Genomic DNA, 19,614 nt, shown 5'->3' on the forward strand with positions numbered 1-19,614 from the left:
TTTTTTTTAATATGTTTCGTTCGTTCGTGCTTTGGATATTGCTGTTTTTCGCAATTTGTTCGTTCTGCGGTAAAGAATTTCAGGCCTTAGGCCGCCATACTTGGAGGTGCAAGCGACGGTTGGACAACAATGACAGTGGCCCGTCGGGATCAATTAACATTCCATTTATTGAAATAGAAAATGAAAGCGCGTCTGTCATCAACGAAAGAATTGTCAAATGCTCCTGTGGTAAAGAATGCAAGGGGATGAAAGGATTGAAAATGCATCAAAGGAGATGTCGAGTCATTAGCGGTTTCCAAAGTGACGACACTTTCGAACAGGTATCAGAGGAAACCCTAGACAATGAGATTGTATTGGCCGATATCTCTTTGAATGAATATTTTGAACTGAAACCTGGCGTTTGTCTTCCAAGGTCAAACGAAGAATGGACTGTCGCTAACGAATACTTCAAATACTTTTTTACAATCAACCCCATGGACCTGTCCTCAATTGATCAATCCATACAGTCAATGAATCAAGCAATTTATAATTATTTCAGAGATACTTGCGGATTTGTCGAAGAAGTAAATGAAGAACTTGCTGCAAAATATCAAGACCATGCTACCAAAAAATTGAAAAAAGAACTACAGTTATTGAAAAGAAACGGCGCACCTGTCATTGAAATTAAATACGTTTCACGGCTCTTACGACAACGACTTAACTCATCTGCTTCTACCGTAGTTAAAAACATCTCAAATCACGATAACTTCATTTCAAAGAGTTTTTGGGGATACGTCAAACGCGTTCTCCAAACAAGCTCGACTCTGCTGCCATCCTTTTCCAAAGATCAATGCTCTCAGTATTTCTTTAAAATGTTTTCTTCTCTGTTGCCATGCAAAAACTTTTCTATTCCTTCATGGATTCCATCTCTTAGGGAGCCTGACCACCCTTTTCCTTTGGAGCCTCCTTCTTATGAAAAGATCACATCAGTAATTCGGCGTATGAAATCTTCAGCCACTCCATGTCCCCGTGACAAAATTTCCATCATTGTTTTTAAACGATGTCCATATTTACGCTCTTTGATAACAAATATCATTCATAATATCTGGCTCTCTGGAAAAGTTCCTTTAGAGTGGAAAAAGGCATGCACTATCCTAATTCACAAAAAGGGTAGCAATGACGATCCAGCAAACTTCAGGCCAATCACTCTTGAGCCAGTGCCTTTGAAAATCTTCACATCATGCCTGCGTGACAGTCTATTTAATTTTCTTAAAGTTAATGGTCTCATTGAGCACGAAATACAAAAAGGCTTCACCTCGAATATTTCAGGGACCTTAGAGCATACTGCCATGATGGCTCAGGTCATAAACAAAGCTCGTATCAAGCAACGTTCACTAGTTGTCACTCTTCTCGATCTTAAAAATGCATTTGGAGAAGTACATCATAATTTGATACCCACTGTACTATCTTACCATCATATCCCTGACAACATACAACTTCTTATCTCTAGCCTTTACACCGATTTTAAAACCTCTATCATCACAAGCCACTATAATACTCCTGCTATTCCAGTCCGTCGCGGTGTTCTTCAAGGCGACTGCCTCAGTCCTCTACTATTTAATCTATGCTTCAACACATTCATACAGTACATAAAAGCTGAAAAATACAAACAGTTAGGTTTCTCCCCACATGATCAGAACGACCGTATGTTTCAACCAGTCCATTGGTTTCAATTCGCAGACGATGCTGCCGTTATCACCAGCAATGAGAAAGAAAACCAACTTCTACTGAATTGTTTCACTCGCTGGTGCCAATGGGCTAACATGATCATACGTGTCGATAAATGCATCACTTTTGGAATAAAGAAATTTTCCACACGTTCTCTTCAGTATCAACCTAAGCTTTTCATAAACAACGAATCTATCCCACCTGTCTCGAATGGAAATTCTTTTAAGTACCTCGGTCGTCATTTTGACTTTGAAATGACAAACCAAGAACATAAATCTGATCTTTTATCATCACTGTCCAACATGCTCAAACAAATTGATTCCCAGCCTCTACATGCAAAAAATAAGTTGCTTCTTTATCACAACTTTGTTCTTTCTAAAATCTCTTGGAACCTTACTGTAGCAGATCTTTCAAAGACGTGGGTTGTCGAGAATCTTGACAACCTTGTATCCAAATACATCCGCCAGTGGCTCGACCTCCCAATAAGTGCTACCTTGAGTAGCATTATTCTTTCTAAAAACCAGTTTGGACTCAGCCTAACTTTACCATCCGCCAAATTCCTACAGTGTCAAACTATTTTACGCAACGCATTGAAATCTTCACCAAACGATAACATTCGCTCTTTATGGAAAAATACCAGCAGTAGCACAAATATACAATATGATATAAATAGGAACACGAAAGAAGCATTAAAGGCTGTCCAGCAAGAACATAAAGATCGTCTGCAAAACATTCTAACTTCCCAAGGATCTTTATTGTCACATCTTTTTAACCAGGATCTTCCACAAATAAACAAACTTTGGTCCAAGGTGCAAAGTAGCATGCCTCAGAATATTTTCAATTTCACCATAAGGTACCTGAACAATACCCTTGCTACACAGAAAAACTTGAAAAAGTGGAACTTGAGCCAGACTTCTGATTGTTCTTTCTGTTTTCTGCCAGAAACCCTCCTTCACGTTGTTGCTGGCTGCAAAACATACTTGGAACAAGGCCGATACACCTGGCGTCATAACTCTATCTTAAACTTTCTAGCTACGTCTCTTAAAGCTGTTAATGAATCTACCATCTACGCTGATATACCTGGCTATCTTTCACCATCAATCATAACTGGAGAAAACCTTCGCCCAGATCTTCTCTTGAAGACTAACAACAATTACCTATACATCTTAGAGCTTACTGTTGGTTTTGAATCCAATCTTGACACAAATGCAACAAGAAAACACAGCAAGTATGCTCCTCTCCTATCTGACTTACAGCGAAAGTTCAAATGTGTCTCTTTTGTGAATCTTTCTATGAGCTCTCTTGGCATCTTTGGCAATTCCTGCATCTCTTTCTTCAAAATGTGTGACTCTCTCTCCATCGATCAACAACAAAAACGGTATCTCATCTCTAAACTTTCCAACATTGCCATTCGTACTACGTACTACATATTTTGTTGCAAAAATAAACCATGGACAAATCCGGAATTACATCCGTTTTAATTTTGGTTGTTTTATTTTTCTCAGTTTTTCCTTTTACCTTACGATTGTTATAGTTTTTTCTTGTAAAACCAGGCTAGCCAATTGCAAATTACCTTGTAATAGTGAGATTTGTAATTGTAGTTTAAGTTGAATTGAAAATGAAATGTTTCCATTATTATTATTATTCATTGGTCGTTGAGCATCGCAACGTCAAGACGCGTTTGTGCATGACCATATAGTTTAACTTTTAACTTCATTTTATCTCGCATTACGAAAGTAAAATACTACAAAATCTTTTTTTTGCTAGTAGTGGAATATCTACTGAAATGCTACGTTGTGCTTTTGTCGCGTTTTTGGCGGTTCTGGTTGTATGTTCATTTTGCAACAAGGACTTCAAGTCGTTAGGCCGCCATAGCTGGCGTTGCAAGGAAAAAGTTGGATCAACAGCTAGTGGAAGAGATTCAAACAGGAAAAGCATAAATTCAACACGCGAAGTGTTTCTACCCGTTTCTGAGACCCATTCGACAACAAGTAACTGCTCACATGTTCAATGTTGTTGTGGAAAAGTTTGTAACGGTCTTCGAGGTTTGAAAATGCACCAGCGCAGCTGCAGAGCGATCAAAGGCCTTGAGGGTGAAACGTTTGAAACCGTTCAAAGCGAAATTGATAATAGCTATGATGGTGGATCGAACACAGCTGAACAGTTGGATCGCTTTGATTATTCTAATGTGCCTGAAATTAAACCCGGAATTAAGCTACCAAAAAATGATGAACAATGGAAAACTGCCAACACCTACTTCGCTGCAACATTGCCTTTAACAGAAATCAACCCATCTAACGTCAACGTTTCCATAAAAACAATGAACTCAGTCATCTATGATTATTTTCAGATCAATTATGGAGTATCAGACGACGTGATTAATACAAATTTAATTGAAAAATACAATCACAAGACAAAAAGCTCACTCAAGTCTTGCCTGAAATGTCTCAAAGAATCACAAGCTCCCCTCTGTGAAATTCGCTATGTATCTCGGCTTTTGCGTTCCAAGGTGGTACCAAACAGCGATACAAACAACTGCAATCATGATGCTGAAATCCAGAAGAACTTTTGGGGATATGTTAAGAAAACTCTTAAAAGGACAAATCGATTTTACCTTCCTTTAACGTATCTGTGTGTACCGACTTCTTCCGCACTTTTTTTTGTAAACTCAATCCCACAAAATCTTTCAAAGTTCCAGACTGGATCCCATCTCTATCTCTTCCTTCAGTTCCATACAATCTAGATCCTCCTTCTTACCATCAAATCACGAAAGTTGTTCGTCGAATGAAGTCGTCTGGTTCGCCTTGTCCGCTTGACAAGCTATCAATAATACCTTTTAAAAGATGTCCATATCTCCGTACATACATGACTGAGCTAATTCGAATAATTTGGAGTTCGGGTGATATACCTGAGGAGTGGAAACTGGCCTGCACAGTGCTAATCCATAAACGGGGCGATGCATCTAATCCTGAAAACTTCCGCCCTATCACCCTTGAAACCATTCCACTGAAAATATTAGAGAGCTTACGATTTTCCAAGACGACGACTCACAGGGGGCCTGTAAACTAGCGCGGTCATATCGTCCCAGTAGTGTCCCATTTTGTTTTTGTTGTTGTTACGAAATCTCACTACGACGACTCAAAGTCAACATGGCTAACGTAGATCGAGTGAATGAAATTCTCTATGCCTACAATGATGCTGGTCTCATCGATGATGAGGAGTTACTTCTCCTGGCAGATAGAAATGTCCGAAGGAATCCATACTTTCCGTATTGGCATTACGCAAGGTTTGATTTGGAGCAAATGGATGATGATGAATGCAAGGCAGAGTTTCGATTTAGGAAAGAAGATGTTTACACCCTGCTAGATGCACTTCATCTGCCACCAGAGATTAGAGTCTACAATGGTGTTGTTTTTGACTCCGTTGAAGCTCTCTGTATTCTCCTTCGTCGCCTTTCATATCCTTGCAGATATGGCGATTTAATTCCAAGGTTTGGACGACCAGTTCCCCAGTTGAGCATGATTTCCAACAAGCTTGTTGGCATGCTGCACACACGATTTGGTTATCTTCTCCGAAACTTAGAACAACCTTGGCTTTCTAGAGCCAATTTGAAGGCTTATGCAGATGCAATTCACCAGACAGGTGCTGCTTTAGATAACTGCTGGGGATTTATTGACGGGACAGTTAGACCCATATGCAGGCCGAAACAAAATCAAAGGGCTGTTTACAACGGTCACAAAAGGGTCCATGCAATCAAATTCCAATCGGTAGTTGCACCAAATGGTTTGATTGCCAACCTGTTTGGTCCTGTAGAGGGAAGGCGTCATGACAGTGCTTTGCTTGCAATGTCTGGGCTTTTACCTCAACTGGCAGAGTATTCTTTCTCCCCAGAAGGTCAAGCACTATGTCTGTATGGTGATCCGGCATACCCCCACAGGGTTCATTTACAACGCCCATTTCCTAGAAGACCTTACCTGACACCAGAAGAGCATGCATTCAATCAGTCCATGAGCAGAGTTAGGGTGTCAGTTGAATGGATTTTTGGTGATATCATCAATAGTTTTAAATTCATGGACTTCAAGAAAAATCAGAAAATTGGGTTGAGTCCTGTGGGTCAGTTCTACATTGTCAGTGCTCTCCTTCGTAATGCCAATACCTGCTTGTATGGATCAAGTACCTCAGAATATTTTAATCTCCAGCCTCCTGCACTTGGAGATTATTTCATATAAATATGCCAAAGGAGACCAGCAAATTTAAAACCAAAAAAGTTTTTTTAAAAACTACCACTTGGCCAATTATTTCAAACTCAGTTATGCACACGGTTTTGACAACTTTCATGACTACATTTCATCGAAATAATAACATACTTTAGTGCTTGGAAGAGGACAGCTCCAAGTTGCAACTCCTAGTTTCAGGCAAAAACAAAAAAAGCTCTGTTGATATAGTACCAAGCACTCTTATTACAGCCTTGTGCACAGTAATTTTCACAAGTAACAACACAGCAAAGGTCAATAGATTGTAAACTATCTTAAATTTAAAAAAATACTGCAATCAATGTTATTAAGGTTTGAGCATTGCTATTTGCAAATGATTTTCAAAAAATTTTGATGTTTCTTGTTGGAAAAAAGTACAGGCTGAAAGGCTGAAAGTTGTAATGTGGAAAAAGTTCAGAATATAAGTAAATTAACATGTTTTCTCAAGTAGCTACTGCTCTCAATAAAAAGCAAAATTTTATTATAAAAATCATGCTTATTAATAGAAGAGAAATTTTGGCAGATAAATGGAATTTTCAAATGGAAGCCACAGTGATTCAACCCTTAGTATTTAAGTTAATTGTAGGCATTTGCATTTTTAGAGAAATCCATGAGAGCAACAAACTTTAAGCCATGCACTTCTGAAAATATGGTAAGAAGATGGAGACACCAATGGTACTTCATAGACACCCAATTTTTAACCAATTCTAAGCTTTAATTGGAGTGGGTAATATTTGAATTTTCAAATTTTGGTCAATAAAATGTTTTTAAAAAAATACCTCAAAATTACTAGTCTGAAGAGCTTTGTTTAATTAAATTCATTATCTTAGAATTTTGCTCTTTGGTCTCCTGCAAAATAATATGCTGCTGTTGCTGCTGTTGATTCAAAAAATTGACTTTCTCCTCAAGCTGCAGCAGCATATTATTTTGCCATTCCTCCCTTTGGCAACATTGTAGTTTCCCCTCTACTTCCTTTTCTTTTATTTTCAAGGCCTTCTCTTTGACATCCAGTTCTCTTTCTTTCAACTCCAATTTCTTTTCCATAAAATGCTTCCCCCTTTCATTTTTTTCTTTCAAATACTCAATTGTGTCTGAGCCATAATAGTGTCTCTTCTTCTTCTTTCCTGTTCCTTCCCTCTCTCTCTCTAATGTCTCTGCTAATGTTTCCATTGAGCGCTTTCTAACATTCTCTGCGACTTGCTTCTCATTCTCCTCCCTCTTCTTTTCAATTCCTCTCCCAGTTTTCACTGCCTCCTCCATCATTTCAATAATATTTTCCAGGGCTTCATCAAGCTCTGTAATTTCTGGGGATATCCCACTTGCTCGTTCCTCACTAGCCATTCCTTTTCTAAAGTATCTCTCCAACTTTGAGAATCTATCTCTTACTGCCCTCTGGTCCACAGAAAACTTTGGGTAACTTAAAGAACTCAAATTTTCTGCAATTGAATCCCAGCATTGGCCCCTTTCTCTACTACCCACTTTAAATCTATATGGCTCCAGAACAAGAATCTCACGGCATAATGCAACATCATGTGCAGTTGTCCAACTCATCTTGGGCCTAAGCGAAATTTAGCTTTAAAATAAATAAGAAAAGCGCAAGAAACATAGACATTTTTTTGCCAGTAATATTTATAATTTTATACAAACTTTAATGCCAAAGGATTCAAAATATCCAAAAATAAAGTTAAATGTACATTGTTCATTTAAAATGTCGTAATCTTATACATCGAAGGCTCAAAGGATAATTTTGAGATTGAATTACTAGCATAATAATTTACACAAAACAAGAACTACATCAGTTTCGATAGTCTACCTGTCACAAATAGATATTTTTTAGAAATAAACGTTAAGATATCTTCTCCTCGTTCGGATAGACACATGATAGGCCTACTACTTCGATAAGAAATTTACGGAAAGTTCCCTTCGACGGAAGAGGGCTATAAAATCTGCAAAATGTTTAGAAATACATAAACTAACACACATTTACATTAAAAGCAAGAAATCAATGTTCTATATCGATTCTTCAATTCGTACTGATAAGAACTAACATTTGAATTCGGCTTGCTTTCTTCTCATTTGATGCGCTCATCTTGCGTTTGATAAAGCAAAGAAACAACGAGTTCTAAAAAATGAAAAGTTTCTGATGAAAGTTTGTTGAAGCTCATTTTGATATATTATTGAAACAAAACGATTAAGCGAAAATATTCCTATAAAAATATAATGCATACTCACAGAACTAAGACGACGATGAATCCGGAAAATCTCGGCCTCTTCGATTTCACTACGACCAGAAATGGGGGTTTCCTTGGAGGATCGCGCTAGATCCAGGCTACTTTGGGTCGTCCTATTGATCGTCGTCGTGAATCGTAAGCTCTCTATTCACATCTTGCCTACGCGATTCGATGTTTGCATTTCTCTCCGCAAACATGTACATTGAGCACAGAATTCAAAAAGGGTTTCTTCCAAGACTGTCTGGAACATTCGAACATACTGCACACATGGCTTCTATCATTAACAAAGCTCGAATCAAACAGCGAGCTGTCGTCATCACATTACTAGACCTAAAGAATGCTTTCAGTGAAGTCCATCACAATCTGATCCCAGCAGTTCTTCGCTATCACCACATCCCTGAGCACATTCAAAATATTATCTGCAGCCTTTATACTGATTTTAAAACATCTATCATAACCGATACATTTCGTACCCCTTTTATACCGGTAGGCCGCGGTGTCCTCCAGGGTGATTGCCTTAGCCCATTAACCTTCAACCTTTGCTTTAATACTTTCATTCATTACATCTCAGATAATAAATTCAGCCAGTTCGGCTTCTATACAAACTCCTTAAACCCTGTCCATTGGTTTCAGTTCGCTGACGATGCGGCAGTGGTTACTGGTCAAGAAAACGAAAATCAAATTCTCTTAAACCACTTCTCTAGATGGTGCTCTTGGGCAAATATGCATATTCGGGTTGACAAGTGCTCAACATTTGGAATTAAAAAATCATCTACTTCCTCTGTTCAGTTTCTACCCAAACTTATTGTCAATAAAAACATAGTTCCCACTGTTGAAAAAGACAAATCTTTTAAATATCTTGGTAGATACTTCAACTTTCCTATGGATAATAGTGATCATATGTCAGAACTATTGGAAACTGTCAACTCGTTAATGTCCAGTATCGACAAATTGTCGTGTCATCCAAAGAACAAAATTCTGTTATACCACCGATATGTGCTATCCAAAATTTCCTGGAACCTGACCATCGCTGATTTAAGCAAGACATGGGTGACAGAGAATCTAGACAATGTTGTTTCAAGCTTTGTTAGACAATGGCTCGAGCTGCCAATAAGTGCTTCACTAAGTAGCCTCGTCATTCCAAAATCGAAGTTTGGCATCAATCTCATTCTTCCATCTACCAAGTTCTTACAATGCCAAACAGTTATCCGCAACTCTTTAAGACTGTCCCCAAACCAAGAGATTCGCTCTTTATGGAAAGACTCTAGCACTGGTACAAACATACAATATGACGTTTATCGCAACACAAAACAAGTTCTCAAATCCATCCAAAGTGAACACGAAAACCGCATTGAAAACGTTCTTACATCTCAAGGATTTATTATCTCGTGCATCTTAAAATCTGCTTCTAAGGGAACTAATCAACTTTGGTCTAGTGTCCAGCAAAAGTTACCAAAAAACATTTACAACTTTACCATCAAATACCTAAACAACACTCTTGCCACTAGAAAAAACCTCTGCAAATGGTCAATTACTCAGTCATCTGCCTGCTCTTTCTGTCTCCAATCAGAATCATTACAGCACATAGTCTCTAGCTGCAAGAATTATCTTGAACATGGTAGGTATACCTGGAGACATGATTCTGTACTTCTATATTTGGCTAAAATCCTTTCAACACCTAGAAACAGCTCACTTTACGCCGACCTGCCTTCATTTCTATCACCTTCTTTAATCACAGGCGACTCCTATCGATCAGATCTTGTCTTCGTAACTGAAGATCGAATCCTCTACATGCTAGAGCTTACTGTTGGGTTCGAAAGCAACATCGACGAAAACAGTACTCGAAAAGCTAGGAAATATAGCGACCTTATCAAGGAACTGAGCCCTGCCTATAAACGTGTTACCTTTGTTAACCTTTCTATGAGTGCCCTTGGCATTCTGGGAACCTCATCTACCTCTCTCTCTGACATGCTACACCAACTTAATTTTGACTCAAATCAAACTAAATCCATCTTGATGAAACTCATGAACATTTCTATCCGCTGCACCTACTATATCTTCTGTCGTCGAAACAAACCATGGCTAAGCCCCGAACTAATTGACTTTTAAATGTTGTAATGCAGATAAGCCAATTATATGATGCCTGTAAAAGCGAGTCGTATAATTGTAAATTTAAAATGTATTCAATGAAAATGAGATGTTTAAAAAAAAAATTATTATTATTATGGTTAATTAAGTGATTCACAGACACCTAGGTGTTAATTGGTCCGGATAATATAGGAGGGAGCAGTCAGCAACAAGCTGACAAAGGTCCCATTCTGTCATCTCAAATTTACATAGACAATGTCTGTCTCAAAATCCTGGCTGTTCCTAGCAGTGCTGCCTTTTGTATCACCTGTAACTTTACATCAATTCCGATCTTTTCCATGTGCTTTTCAAAACAATATGATATGCACCCTAATGCCCCAATCACAACAGGGATGACTGTCACCTTCTTCATATTCCACAGATTTCCGATTTGCTCCTTTAATGGTTGATATTTCTCAATTTTTTCTTGTTCTTTACCTTTTACTCTATTATCACCAGGAATGGCAATATCGATTATCTTCACATCCTTTTTTTCCTTGTCAACGACAACAATGTCTGGCCTTCTAGCTTCAACAACCCTATCACATTGAATCATAAAATCCCACAGTAGCTTAAACTTGTGATTCTCTAAAACTCCTTCAGGTTTCTGTTCATACAATTTTGTGGCTCTTTCAAATCCGCACTTTTCCGCTAACAACCAATGAATATACCTTGCCACATTGTCGTGTCGTCTTTTATATTCTGTCTGTGCCAGTTTAGCACATTCGCTCACCAGATGACTAACTGTTTTTCCCTTGTCACCGCACATTCTACATAAAGGCGTATCACTTGTTTTATCAATGTAGTGCTTGGTATAATTAGTGCGCAGCGCCTGCTCCTGTGCACTACACACTAATGCTTCAGTGCACCCTTTCAGATCTCCGTTCCTTAACCATGTCCAGCTTTTTTCCCAATCAATTCCGTCAGTATTCTTAGTAAATTGCCCATACATCGGCTTATCTTTCCATCGTTTCTCCAAGCGCCTTTTTGTCTCATTCTTATGTTCATTCGGTGCTACTGCCTCCTCAGTATTCATTGCCCCAAGGTCTCTCATTTTTGACATAATATTGCCTCTAGGATGCTTCACATACCAAGCTAGGTTGTTTGTCTCATTTTCAATACAATACTCACAACTTATCAGCCCCCTACCACCCTTTTTCCTGCTAACATAAATTCTTGCTACATCGCTTCTAGGATGAAGTTCTTTACTCATTGTCATTAATTTCCTGGTTCTTCTGTCCATACTTTCTAGCTCGTCTTTTCTCCATTTAATTATTCCTGCTCCATAGCGCATCAGGGAGATTGCCCAGGTATTTGTTGCTTTAATCTTATTCCTTCCATTGAGTTTTGACTGCATGACAAGTCTAACCCTTCTGAAATATTATCTTTGAAATATTTTCTTCATCTCCTCTTCTTTTATTCTATCCAACTCTGTTATTCCCAGATACTTATATCCTTCTTCACCAACCTCCTTGATCTTTTCCCCATTGACAAGTTCAATCCCTGCACTTCCTGTTAGGTTCCCCTTCTTAAGGTCACAACACCACACTTTTTTATGCCAAATTCCATTCCTATATCTTGACTAATAAGGTTGACAGTAGATGTTAGACTGTCAATTTCATTCTCGTTTTTCGCGAACAACTTTAAGTCGTCCATGAACAACAGATGATTGATCTTAACACCATCCAATGTATATCCCATTTTGACTTTTCTGAGGACTTCGGTAAGGGGTATCATGCAAATGACGAACAAAAGTGGTGATAGGCTGTCTCCTTGGAATATTCCTCTGCGAATATTTACAAGCCCTAGAGTTTTACCACACGATGTCAGTTGTACTTTCCAGTTGGTCATCGATCTTTCTATAAAGTTAACAAAATTGTCTGATACTCTATAGAGCCTTAGACATTCTATTATCCAGCTGTGGGGAACCATGTCGTAGGCTTTCTTATAGTCAACCCACGCCATGGCTAAGTTTTTATGCCTCCTTTTACAATCAGCAAGAATCGTCTTATCCACCAGAAGCTGATCCTTTGTACCCCTGCTATTTCTTTTACAGCCTTTTTGTTCTTCAGGTAACATCTCATTCTCATCCAAGAACGTGTAGACATTTCCAGAGATGATTCCTGTCAACAGCTTCCACATTAATGGCAAGCAGGATATGGGTCTATAGTTATCCACTGCATTGCCATTTTTTGGATCCTTTTGACATAGCACAGTTCTGCCGGTGGTCATCCACGAGGGTATTTCTATTTCATCATTTATCAAATCATTGAGTTGGGCAGCAATTCTTTCGTGTAGAGATGTAAGTTTCTTTATCCAAAACCCCTGGACTCCATCAGGGCCAGGAGCTTTCCAGTTAGGTATCTTCTTGGCTTGCTGATTTACCATTCTAGTTGTTATTTCAATGTCATTTTGTGATAGATTAGGTTTGTTGTTTTTTAACTCCTCTAACCACTTAGCCTTTTTATTGTGCTGTGTTTCGTTGTCCCATATGTTCGACCAAAATTTTCTACTTTCATCTGCATCTGGTGTTGTATTCTCTTTTTTGTCTTTACCCTGTAGTTGTTGATATACCTTCTTTTGGTCATATTGAAACATTCGATTAATTTGGTATTGTCGCGTCCTTTGCTCGTACCTTCTTAGTTTGAGTGGAAGAGATTCAAACAGGAAAAGCATAAATTCAACAAGTGAAGTGTTTCTACCCGTTTCCGAGACCCATTCGACAACAAGTAATTGCTCACATGTTCAGTGTTGTTGTGGAAAAGTTTGTAACGGTCTTCGAGGTTTGAAAATGCACCAGCGCAGCTGCAGAGCGATCAAAGGCCTTGAGGGTGAAACGTTTGAAACCGTTCAAAGCGAAATTGATAATAGCTATGATGGTGGATCGAACGCAGCTGAACAGTTGAATCGCTTTGATTATTCGAATGTGCCTGAAATCAAACTCGGAATTAAGCTACCAAAAAACGACGAACAATGGAAAACTGCCAACACCTACTTCGCTGCAACATTGCCTTTAACAGAAATCAACCCATCTAACGTCAACGTTTCCATAAAAACAATGAACTCAGTCATCTATGATTATTTTCAAATCAATTATGGAGTATCAGACGACGTGATTAATACAAATTTAATTGAAAAATACAAACACGTTCACACACAAAAGACAAAAAGTTCACTCAAGTCTTGCCTGAAATGTCTCAAAGAATCACAAGCTCCCCTCTGTGAAATTCGCTATGTATCTCGGCTTTTGCGTTCCAAAGTGGTACCAAACAGCGATACAAACAACTGCAATCATGATGCTGAAATCCAGAAGAACTTTTGGGGATATCTTAAGAAAACTCTTAAAAAGGACAAATCGAGTTTACCTTCCTTCAACGTATCTGTGTGTACCGACTTCTTCCGCACTTTTTTTTGTAAACTCAATCCCACAAAATCTTTCAAAGTTCCAGACTGGATCCCATCTCTATCTCTCCCTTCAGTTCCATACAATCTAGATCCTCCTTCTTACCATCAAACCACGAAAGTTGTTCGTCGAATGAAGTCGTCTGGTTCGCCTTGTCCGCTTGACAAGCTATCAATAATACCTTTTAAAAGATGTCCATATCTCCGTACATACATGACTGAGCTAATTCGAATAATTTGGAGTTCGGGTGATATACCTGAGGAGTGGAAACTGGCCTGCACAGTGCTAATCCATAAACGGGGCGATGCATCTAATCCTGAAAACTTCCGCCCTATCACCCTTGAAACCATCCCACTGAAAATATTCACATCTTGCCTACGCGATTCGATGTTTGCATTTCTCTCCGCAAACATGTACATTGAGCACAGAATTCAAAAAGGGTTTCTTCCAAGACTGTCTGGAACATTCGAACATACTGCACACATGGCTTCTATCATTAACAAAGCTCGAATCAAACAGCGAGCTGTCGTCATCACATTACTAGACCTAAAGAATGCTTTCAGTGAAGTCCATCACAATCTGATCCCAGCAGTTCTTCGCTATCACCACATCCCTGAGCACATTCAAAATATTATCTGCAGCCTTTATACTGATTTTAAAACATCTATCATAACCGATACATTTCGTACCCCTTTTATACCGGTAGGCCGCGGTGTCCTCCAGGGTGATTGCCTTAGCCCATTAACCTTCAACCTTTGCTTTAATACTTTCATTCATTACATCTCAGATAATAAATTCAGCCAGTTCGGCTTCTATACAAACTCCTTAAACCCTGTCCATTGGTTTCAGTTCGCTGACGATGCGGCAGTGGTTACTGGTCAAGAAAACGAAAATCAAATTCTCTTAAACCACTTCTCTAGATGGTGCTCTTGGGCAAATATGCATATTCGGGTTGACAAGTGCTCAACATTTGGAATTAAAAAATCATCTACTTCCTCTGTTCAGTTTCTACCCAAACTTATTGTCAATAAAAACATAGTTCCCACTGTTGAAAAAGACAAATCTTTTAAATATCTTGGTAGATACTTCAACTTTCCTATGGATAATAGTGATCATATGTCAGAACTATTGGAAACTGTCAACTCGTTAATGTCCAGTATCGACAAATTGTCGTGTCATCCAAAGAACAAAATTCTGTTATACCACCGATATGTGCTATCCAAAATTTCCTGGAACCTGACCATCGCTGATTTAAGCAAGACATGGGTGACAGAGAATCTAGACAATGTTGTTTCAAGCTTTGTTAGACAATGGCTCGAGCTGCCAATAAGTGCTTCACTAAGTAGCCTCGTCATTCCAAAATCGAAGTTTGGCATCAATCTCATTCTTCCATCTACCAAGTTCTTACAATGCCAAACAGTTATCCGCAACTCTTTAAGACTGTCCCCAAACCAAGAGATTCGCTCTTTATGGAAAGACTCTAGCACTGGTACAAACATACAATATGACGTTTATCGCAACACAAAACAAGTTCTCAAATCCATCCAAAGTGAACACGAAAACCGCATTGAAAACGTTCTTACATCTCAAGGATTTATTATCTCGTGCATCTTAAAATCTGCTTCTAAGGGAACTAATCAACTTTGGTCTAGTGTCCAGCAAAAGTTACCAAAAAACATTTACAACTTTACCATCAAATACCTAAACAACACTCTTGCCACTAGAAAAAACCTCTGCAAATGGTCAATTACTCAGTCATCTGCCTGCTCTTTCTGTCTCCAATCAGAATCATTACAGCACATAGTCTCTAGCTGCAAGAATTATCTTGAACATGGTAGGTATACCTGGAGACATGATTCTGTACTTCTATATTTGGCTAAAATCCTTTCAACACCTAGAAACAGCTCACTTTACGCCGACCTGCCTTCATTTCTATCACCTTCTTTAATCACAGGCGACTCCTATCGATCAGATCTTGTCTTCGTAACTGAAGATCGAATCCTCTACATGCTAGAGCTTACTGTTGGGTTCGAAAGCAACATCGACGAAAACAGTACTCGAAAAGCTAGGAAATATAGCGACCTTATCAAGGAACTGAGCCCTGCCTATAAACGTGTTACCTTTGTTAACCTTTCTATGAGTGCCCTTGGCATTCTGGGAACCTCATCTACCTCTCTCTCTGACATGCTACACCAACTTAATTTTGACTCAAATCAAACTAAATCCATCTTGATGAAACTCATGAACATTTCTATCCGCTGCACCTACTATATCTTCTGTCGTCGAAACAAACCATGGCTAAGCCCCGAACTAATTGACTTTTAAATGTTGTAATGCAGATAAGCCAATTATATGATGCCTGTAAAAGCGAGTCGTATAATTGTAAATTTAAAATGTATTCAATGAAAATGAGATGTTTAAAAAAAAAATTATTATTATTATGGTTAATTAAGTGATTCACAGACACCTAGGTGTTAATTGGTCCGGATAATATAGGAGGGAGCAGTCAGCAACAAGCTGACAAAGGTCCCATTCTGTCATCTCAAATTTACATAGACAATGTCTGTCTCAAAATCCTGGCTGTTCCTAGCAGTGCTGCCTTTTGTATCACCTGTAACTTTACATCAATTCCGATCTTTTCCATGTGCTTTTCAAAACAATATGATATGCACCCTAATGCCCCAATCACAACAGGGATGACTGTCACCTTCTTCATATTCCACAGATTTCCGATTTGCTCCTTTAATGGTTGATATTTCTCAATTTTTTCTTGTTCTTTACCTTTTACTCTATTATCACCAGGAATGGCAATATCGATTATCTTCACATCCTTTTTTTCCTTGTCAACGACAACAATGTCTGGCCTTCTAGCTTCAACAACCCTATCACATTGAATCATAAAATCCCACAGTAGCTTAAACTTGTGATTCTCTAAAACTCCTTCAGGTTTCTGTTCATACAATTTTGTGGCTCTTTCAAATCCGCACTTTTCCGCTAACAACCAATGAATATACCTTGCCACATTGTCGTGTCGTCTTTTATATTCTGTCTGTGCCAGTTTAGCACATTCGCTCACCAGATGACTAACTGTTTTTCCCTTGTCACCGCACATTCTACATAAAGGCGTATCACTTGTTTTATCAATGTAGTGCTTGGTATAATTAGTGCGCAGCGCCTGCTCCTGTGCACTACACACTAATGCTTCAGTGCACCCTTTCAGATCTCCGTTCCTTAACCATGTCCAGCTTTTTTCCCAATCAATTCCGTCAGTATTCTTAGTAAATTGCCCATACATCGGCTTATCTTTCCATCGTTTCTCCAAGCGCCTTTTTGTCTCATTCTTATGTTCATTCGGTGCTACTGCCTCCTCAGTATTCATTGCCCCAAGGTCTCTCATTTTTGACATAATATTGCCTCTAGGATGCTTCACATACCAAGCTAGGTTGTTTGTCTCATTTTCAATACAATACTCACAACTTATCAGCCCCCTACCACCCTTTTTCCTGCTAACATAAATTCTTGCTACATCGCTTCTAGGATGAAGTTCTTTACTCATTGTCATTAATTTCCTGGTTCTTCTGTCCATACTTTCTAGCTCGTCTTTTCTCCATTTAATTATTCCTGCTCCATAGCGCATCAGGGAGATTGCCCAGGTATTTGTTGCTTTAATCTTATTCCTTCCATTGAGTTTTGACTGCATGACAAGTCTAACCCTTCTGAAATATTATCTTTGAAATATTTTCTTCATCTCCTCTTCTTTTATTCTATCCAACTCTGTTATTCCCAGATACTTATATCCTTCTTCACCAACCTCCTTGATCTTTTCCCCATTGACAAGTTCAATCCCTGCACTTCCTGTTAGGTTCCCCTTCTTAAGGTCACAACACCACACTTTTTTATGCCAAATTCCATTCCTATATCTTGACTAATAAGGTTGACAGTAGATGTTAGACTGTCAATTTCATTCTCGTTTTTCGCGAACAACTTTAAGTCGTCCATGAACAACAGATGATTGATCTTAACACCATCCAATGTATATCCCATTTTGACTTTTCTGAGGACTTCGGTAAGGGGTATCATGCAAATGACGAACAAAAGTGGTGATAGGCTGTCTCCTTGGAATATTCCTCTGCGAATATTTACAAGCCCTAGAGTTTTACCACACGATGTCAGTTGTACTTTCCAGTTGGTCATCGATCTTTCTATAAAGTTAACAAAATTGTCTGATACTCTATAGAGCCTTAGACATTCTATTATCCAGCTGTGGGGAACCATGTCGTAGGCTTTCTTATAGTCAACCCACGCCATGGCTAAGTTTTTATGCCTCCTTTTACAATCAGCAAGAATCGTCTTATCCACCAGAAGCTGATCCTTTGTACCCCTGCTATTTCTTTTACAGCCTTTTTGTTCTTCAGGTAACATCTCATTCTCATCCAAGAACGTGTAGACATTTCCAGAGATGATTCCTGTCAACAGCTTCCACATTAATGGCAAGCAGGATATGGGTCTATAGTTATCCACTGCATTGCCATTTTTTGGATCCTTTTGACATAGCACAGTTCTGCCGGTGGTCATCCACGAGGGTATTTCTATTTCATCATTTATCAAATCATTGAGTTGGGCAGCAATTCTTTCGTGTAGAGATGTAAGTTTCTTTATCCAAAACCCCTGGACTCCATCAGGGCCAGGAGCTTTCCAGTTAGGTATCTTCTTGGCTTGCTGATTTACCATTCTAGTTGTTATTTCAATGTCATTTTGTGATAGATTAGGTTTGTTGTTTTTTAACTCCTCTAACCACTTAGCCTTTTTATTGTGCTGTGTTTCGTTGTCCCATATGTTCGACCAAAATTTTCTACTTTCATCTGCATCTGGTGTTGTATTCTCTTTTTTGTCTTTACCCTGTAGTTGTTGATATACCTTCTTTTGGTCATATTGAAACATTCGATTAATTTGGTATTGTCGCGTCCTTTGCTCGTACCTTCTTAGTTTGAGTGGAAGAGATTCAAACAGGAAAAGCATAAATTCAACAAGTGAAGTGTTTCTACCCGTTTCCGAGACCCATTCGACAACAAGTAATTGCTCACATGTTCAGTGTTGTTGTGGAAAAGTTTGTAACGGTCTTCGAGGTTTGAAAATGCACCAGCGCAGCTGCAGAGCGATCAAAGGCCTTGAGGGTGAAACGTTTGAAACCGTTCAAAGCGAAATTGATAATAGCTATGATGGTGGATCGAACGCAGCTGAACAGTTGAATCGCTTTGATTATTCGAATGTGCCTGAAATCAAACTCGGAATTAAGCTACCAAAAAACGACGAACAATGGAAAACTGCCAACACCTACTTCGCTGCAACATTGCCTTTAACAGAAATCAACCCATCTAACGTCAACGTTTCCATAAAAACAATGAACTCAGTCATCTATGATTATTTTCAAATCAATTATGGAGTATCAGACGACGTGATTAATACAAATTTAATTGAAAAATACAAACACGTTCACACACAAAAGACAAAAAGTTCACTCAAGTCTTGCCTGAAATGTCTCAAAGAATCACAAGCTCCCCTCTGTGAAATTCGCTATGTATCTCGGCTTTTGCGTTCCAAAGTGGTACCAAACAGCGATACAAACAACTGCAATCATGATGCTGAAATCCAGAAGAACTTTTGGGGATATCTTAAGAAAACTCTTAAAAAGGACAAATCGAGTTTACCTTCCTTCAACGTATCTGTGTGTACCGACTTCTTCCGCACTTTTTTTTGTAAACTCAATCCCACAAAATCTTTCAAAGTTCCAGACTGGATCCCATCTCTATCTCTCCCTTCAGTTCCATACAATCTAGATCCTCCTTCTTACCATCAAACCACGAAAGTTGTTCGTCGAATGAAGTCGTCTGGT

General features: G+C 38.7%; 3 protein-coding genes across 3 annotated transcripts; 1 reads left to right on the forward strand and 2 right to left on the reverse strand.

Moving 5' to 3' along the window:
* Positions 1-4,721: 4,721 nt before the first annotated feature.
* LOC148960457 (uncharacterized) lies at positions 4,722-6,318 on the forward strand. Its single transcript, XM_089114673.1, has one exon. It carries the CDS (start codon positions 4,857-4,859, stop codon positions 5,934-5,936), a length of 1,080 nt encoding a protein of 359 aa, XP_088970799.1. The 5' UTR covers positions 4,722-4,856; the 3' UTR covers positions 5,937-6,318.
* Positions 6,319-10,523: 4,205 nt separating this feature from the next.
* LOC148960458 (uncharacterized) lies at positions 10,524-11,675 on the reverse strand. The gene has a single exon (XM_089115937.1). It carries the CDS (start codon positions 11,673-11,675, stop codon positions 10,524-10,526), a length of 1,152 nt encoding a protein of 383 aa, XP_088972063.1.
* A 4,594-nt stretch (positions 11,676-16,269) lies between these two features.
* LOC148960459 (uncharacterized) lies at positions 16,270-17,421 on the reverse strand. The gene has a single exon (XM_089115938.1). The coding sequence runs from the start codon at positions 17,419-17,421 to the stop codon at positions 16,270-16,272; it is 1,152 nt and encodes a 383-aa protein (XP_088972064.1).
* Between the last annotated feature and the right edge of the window lie 2,193 nt (positions 17,422-19,614).

This window comes from Rhopilema esculentum, chromosome 4 (genome assembly GCF_057945365.1).
Source record: "Rhopilema esculentum isolate cy_ngs chromosome 4, ASM5794536v1, whole genome shotgun sequence".
Classification (NCBI taxonomy): domain Eukaryota; kingdom Metazoa; phylum Cnidaria; class Scyphozoa; order Rhizostomeae; family Rhizostomatidae; genus Rhopilema; species Rhopilema esculentum.

What these genes read in the sequence shown, in the direction of transcription:
- LOC148960457 (XM_089114673.1), top strand. Translation starts at nt 4,857, where the DNA reads ATGGCTAACGTAGATCGAGTGAATGAAATTCTCTATGCCTACAATGAT.
- LOC148960458 (XM_089115937.1), bottom strand. Translation starts at nt 11,675, where the DNA reads ATGCAGTCAAAACTCAATGGAAGGAATAAGATTAAAGCAACAAATACC.
- LOC148960459 (XM_089115938.1), bottom strand. Translation starts at nt 17,421, where the DNA reads ATGCAGTCAAAACTCAATGGAAGGAATAAGATTAAAGCAACAAATACC.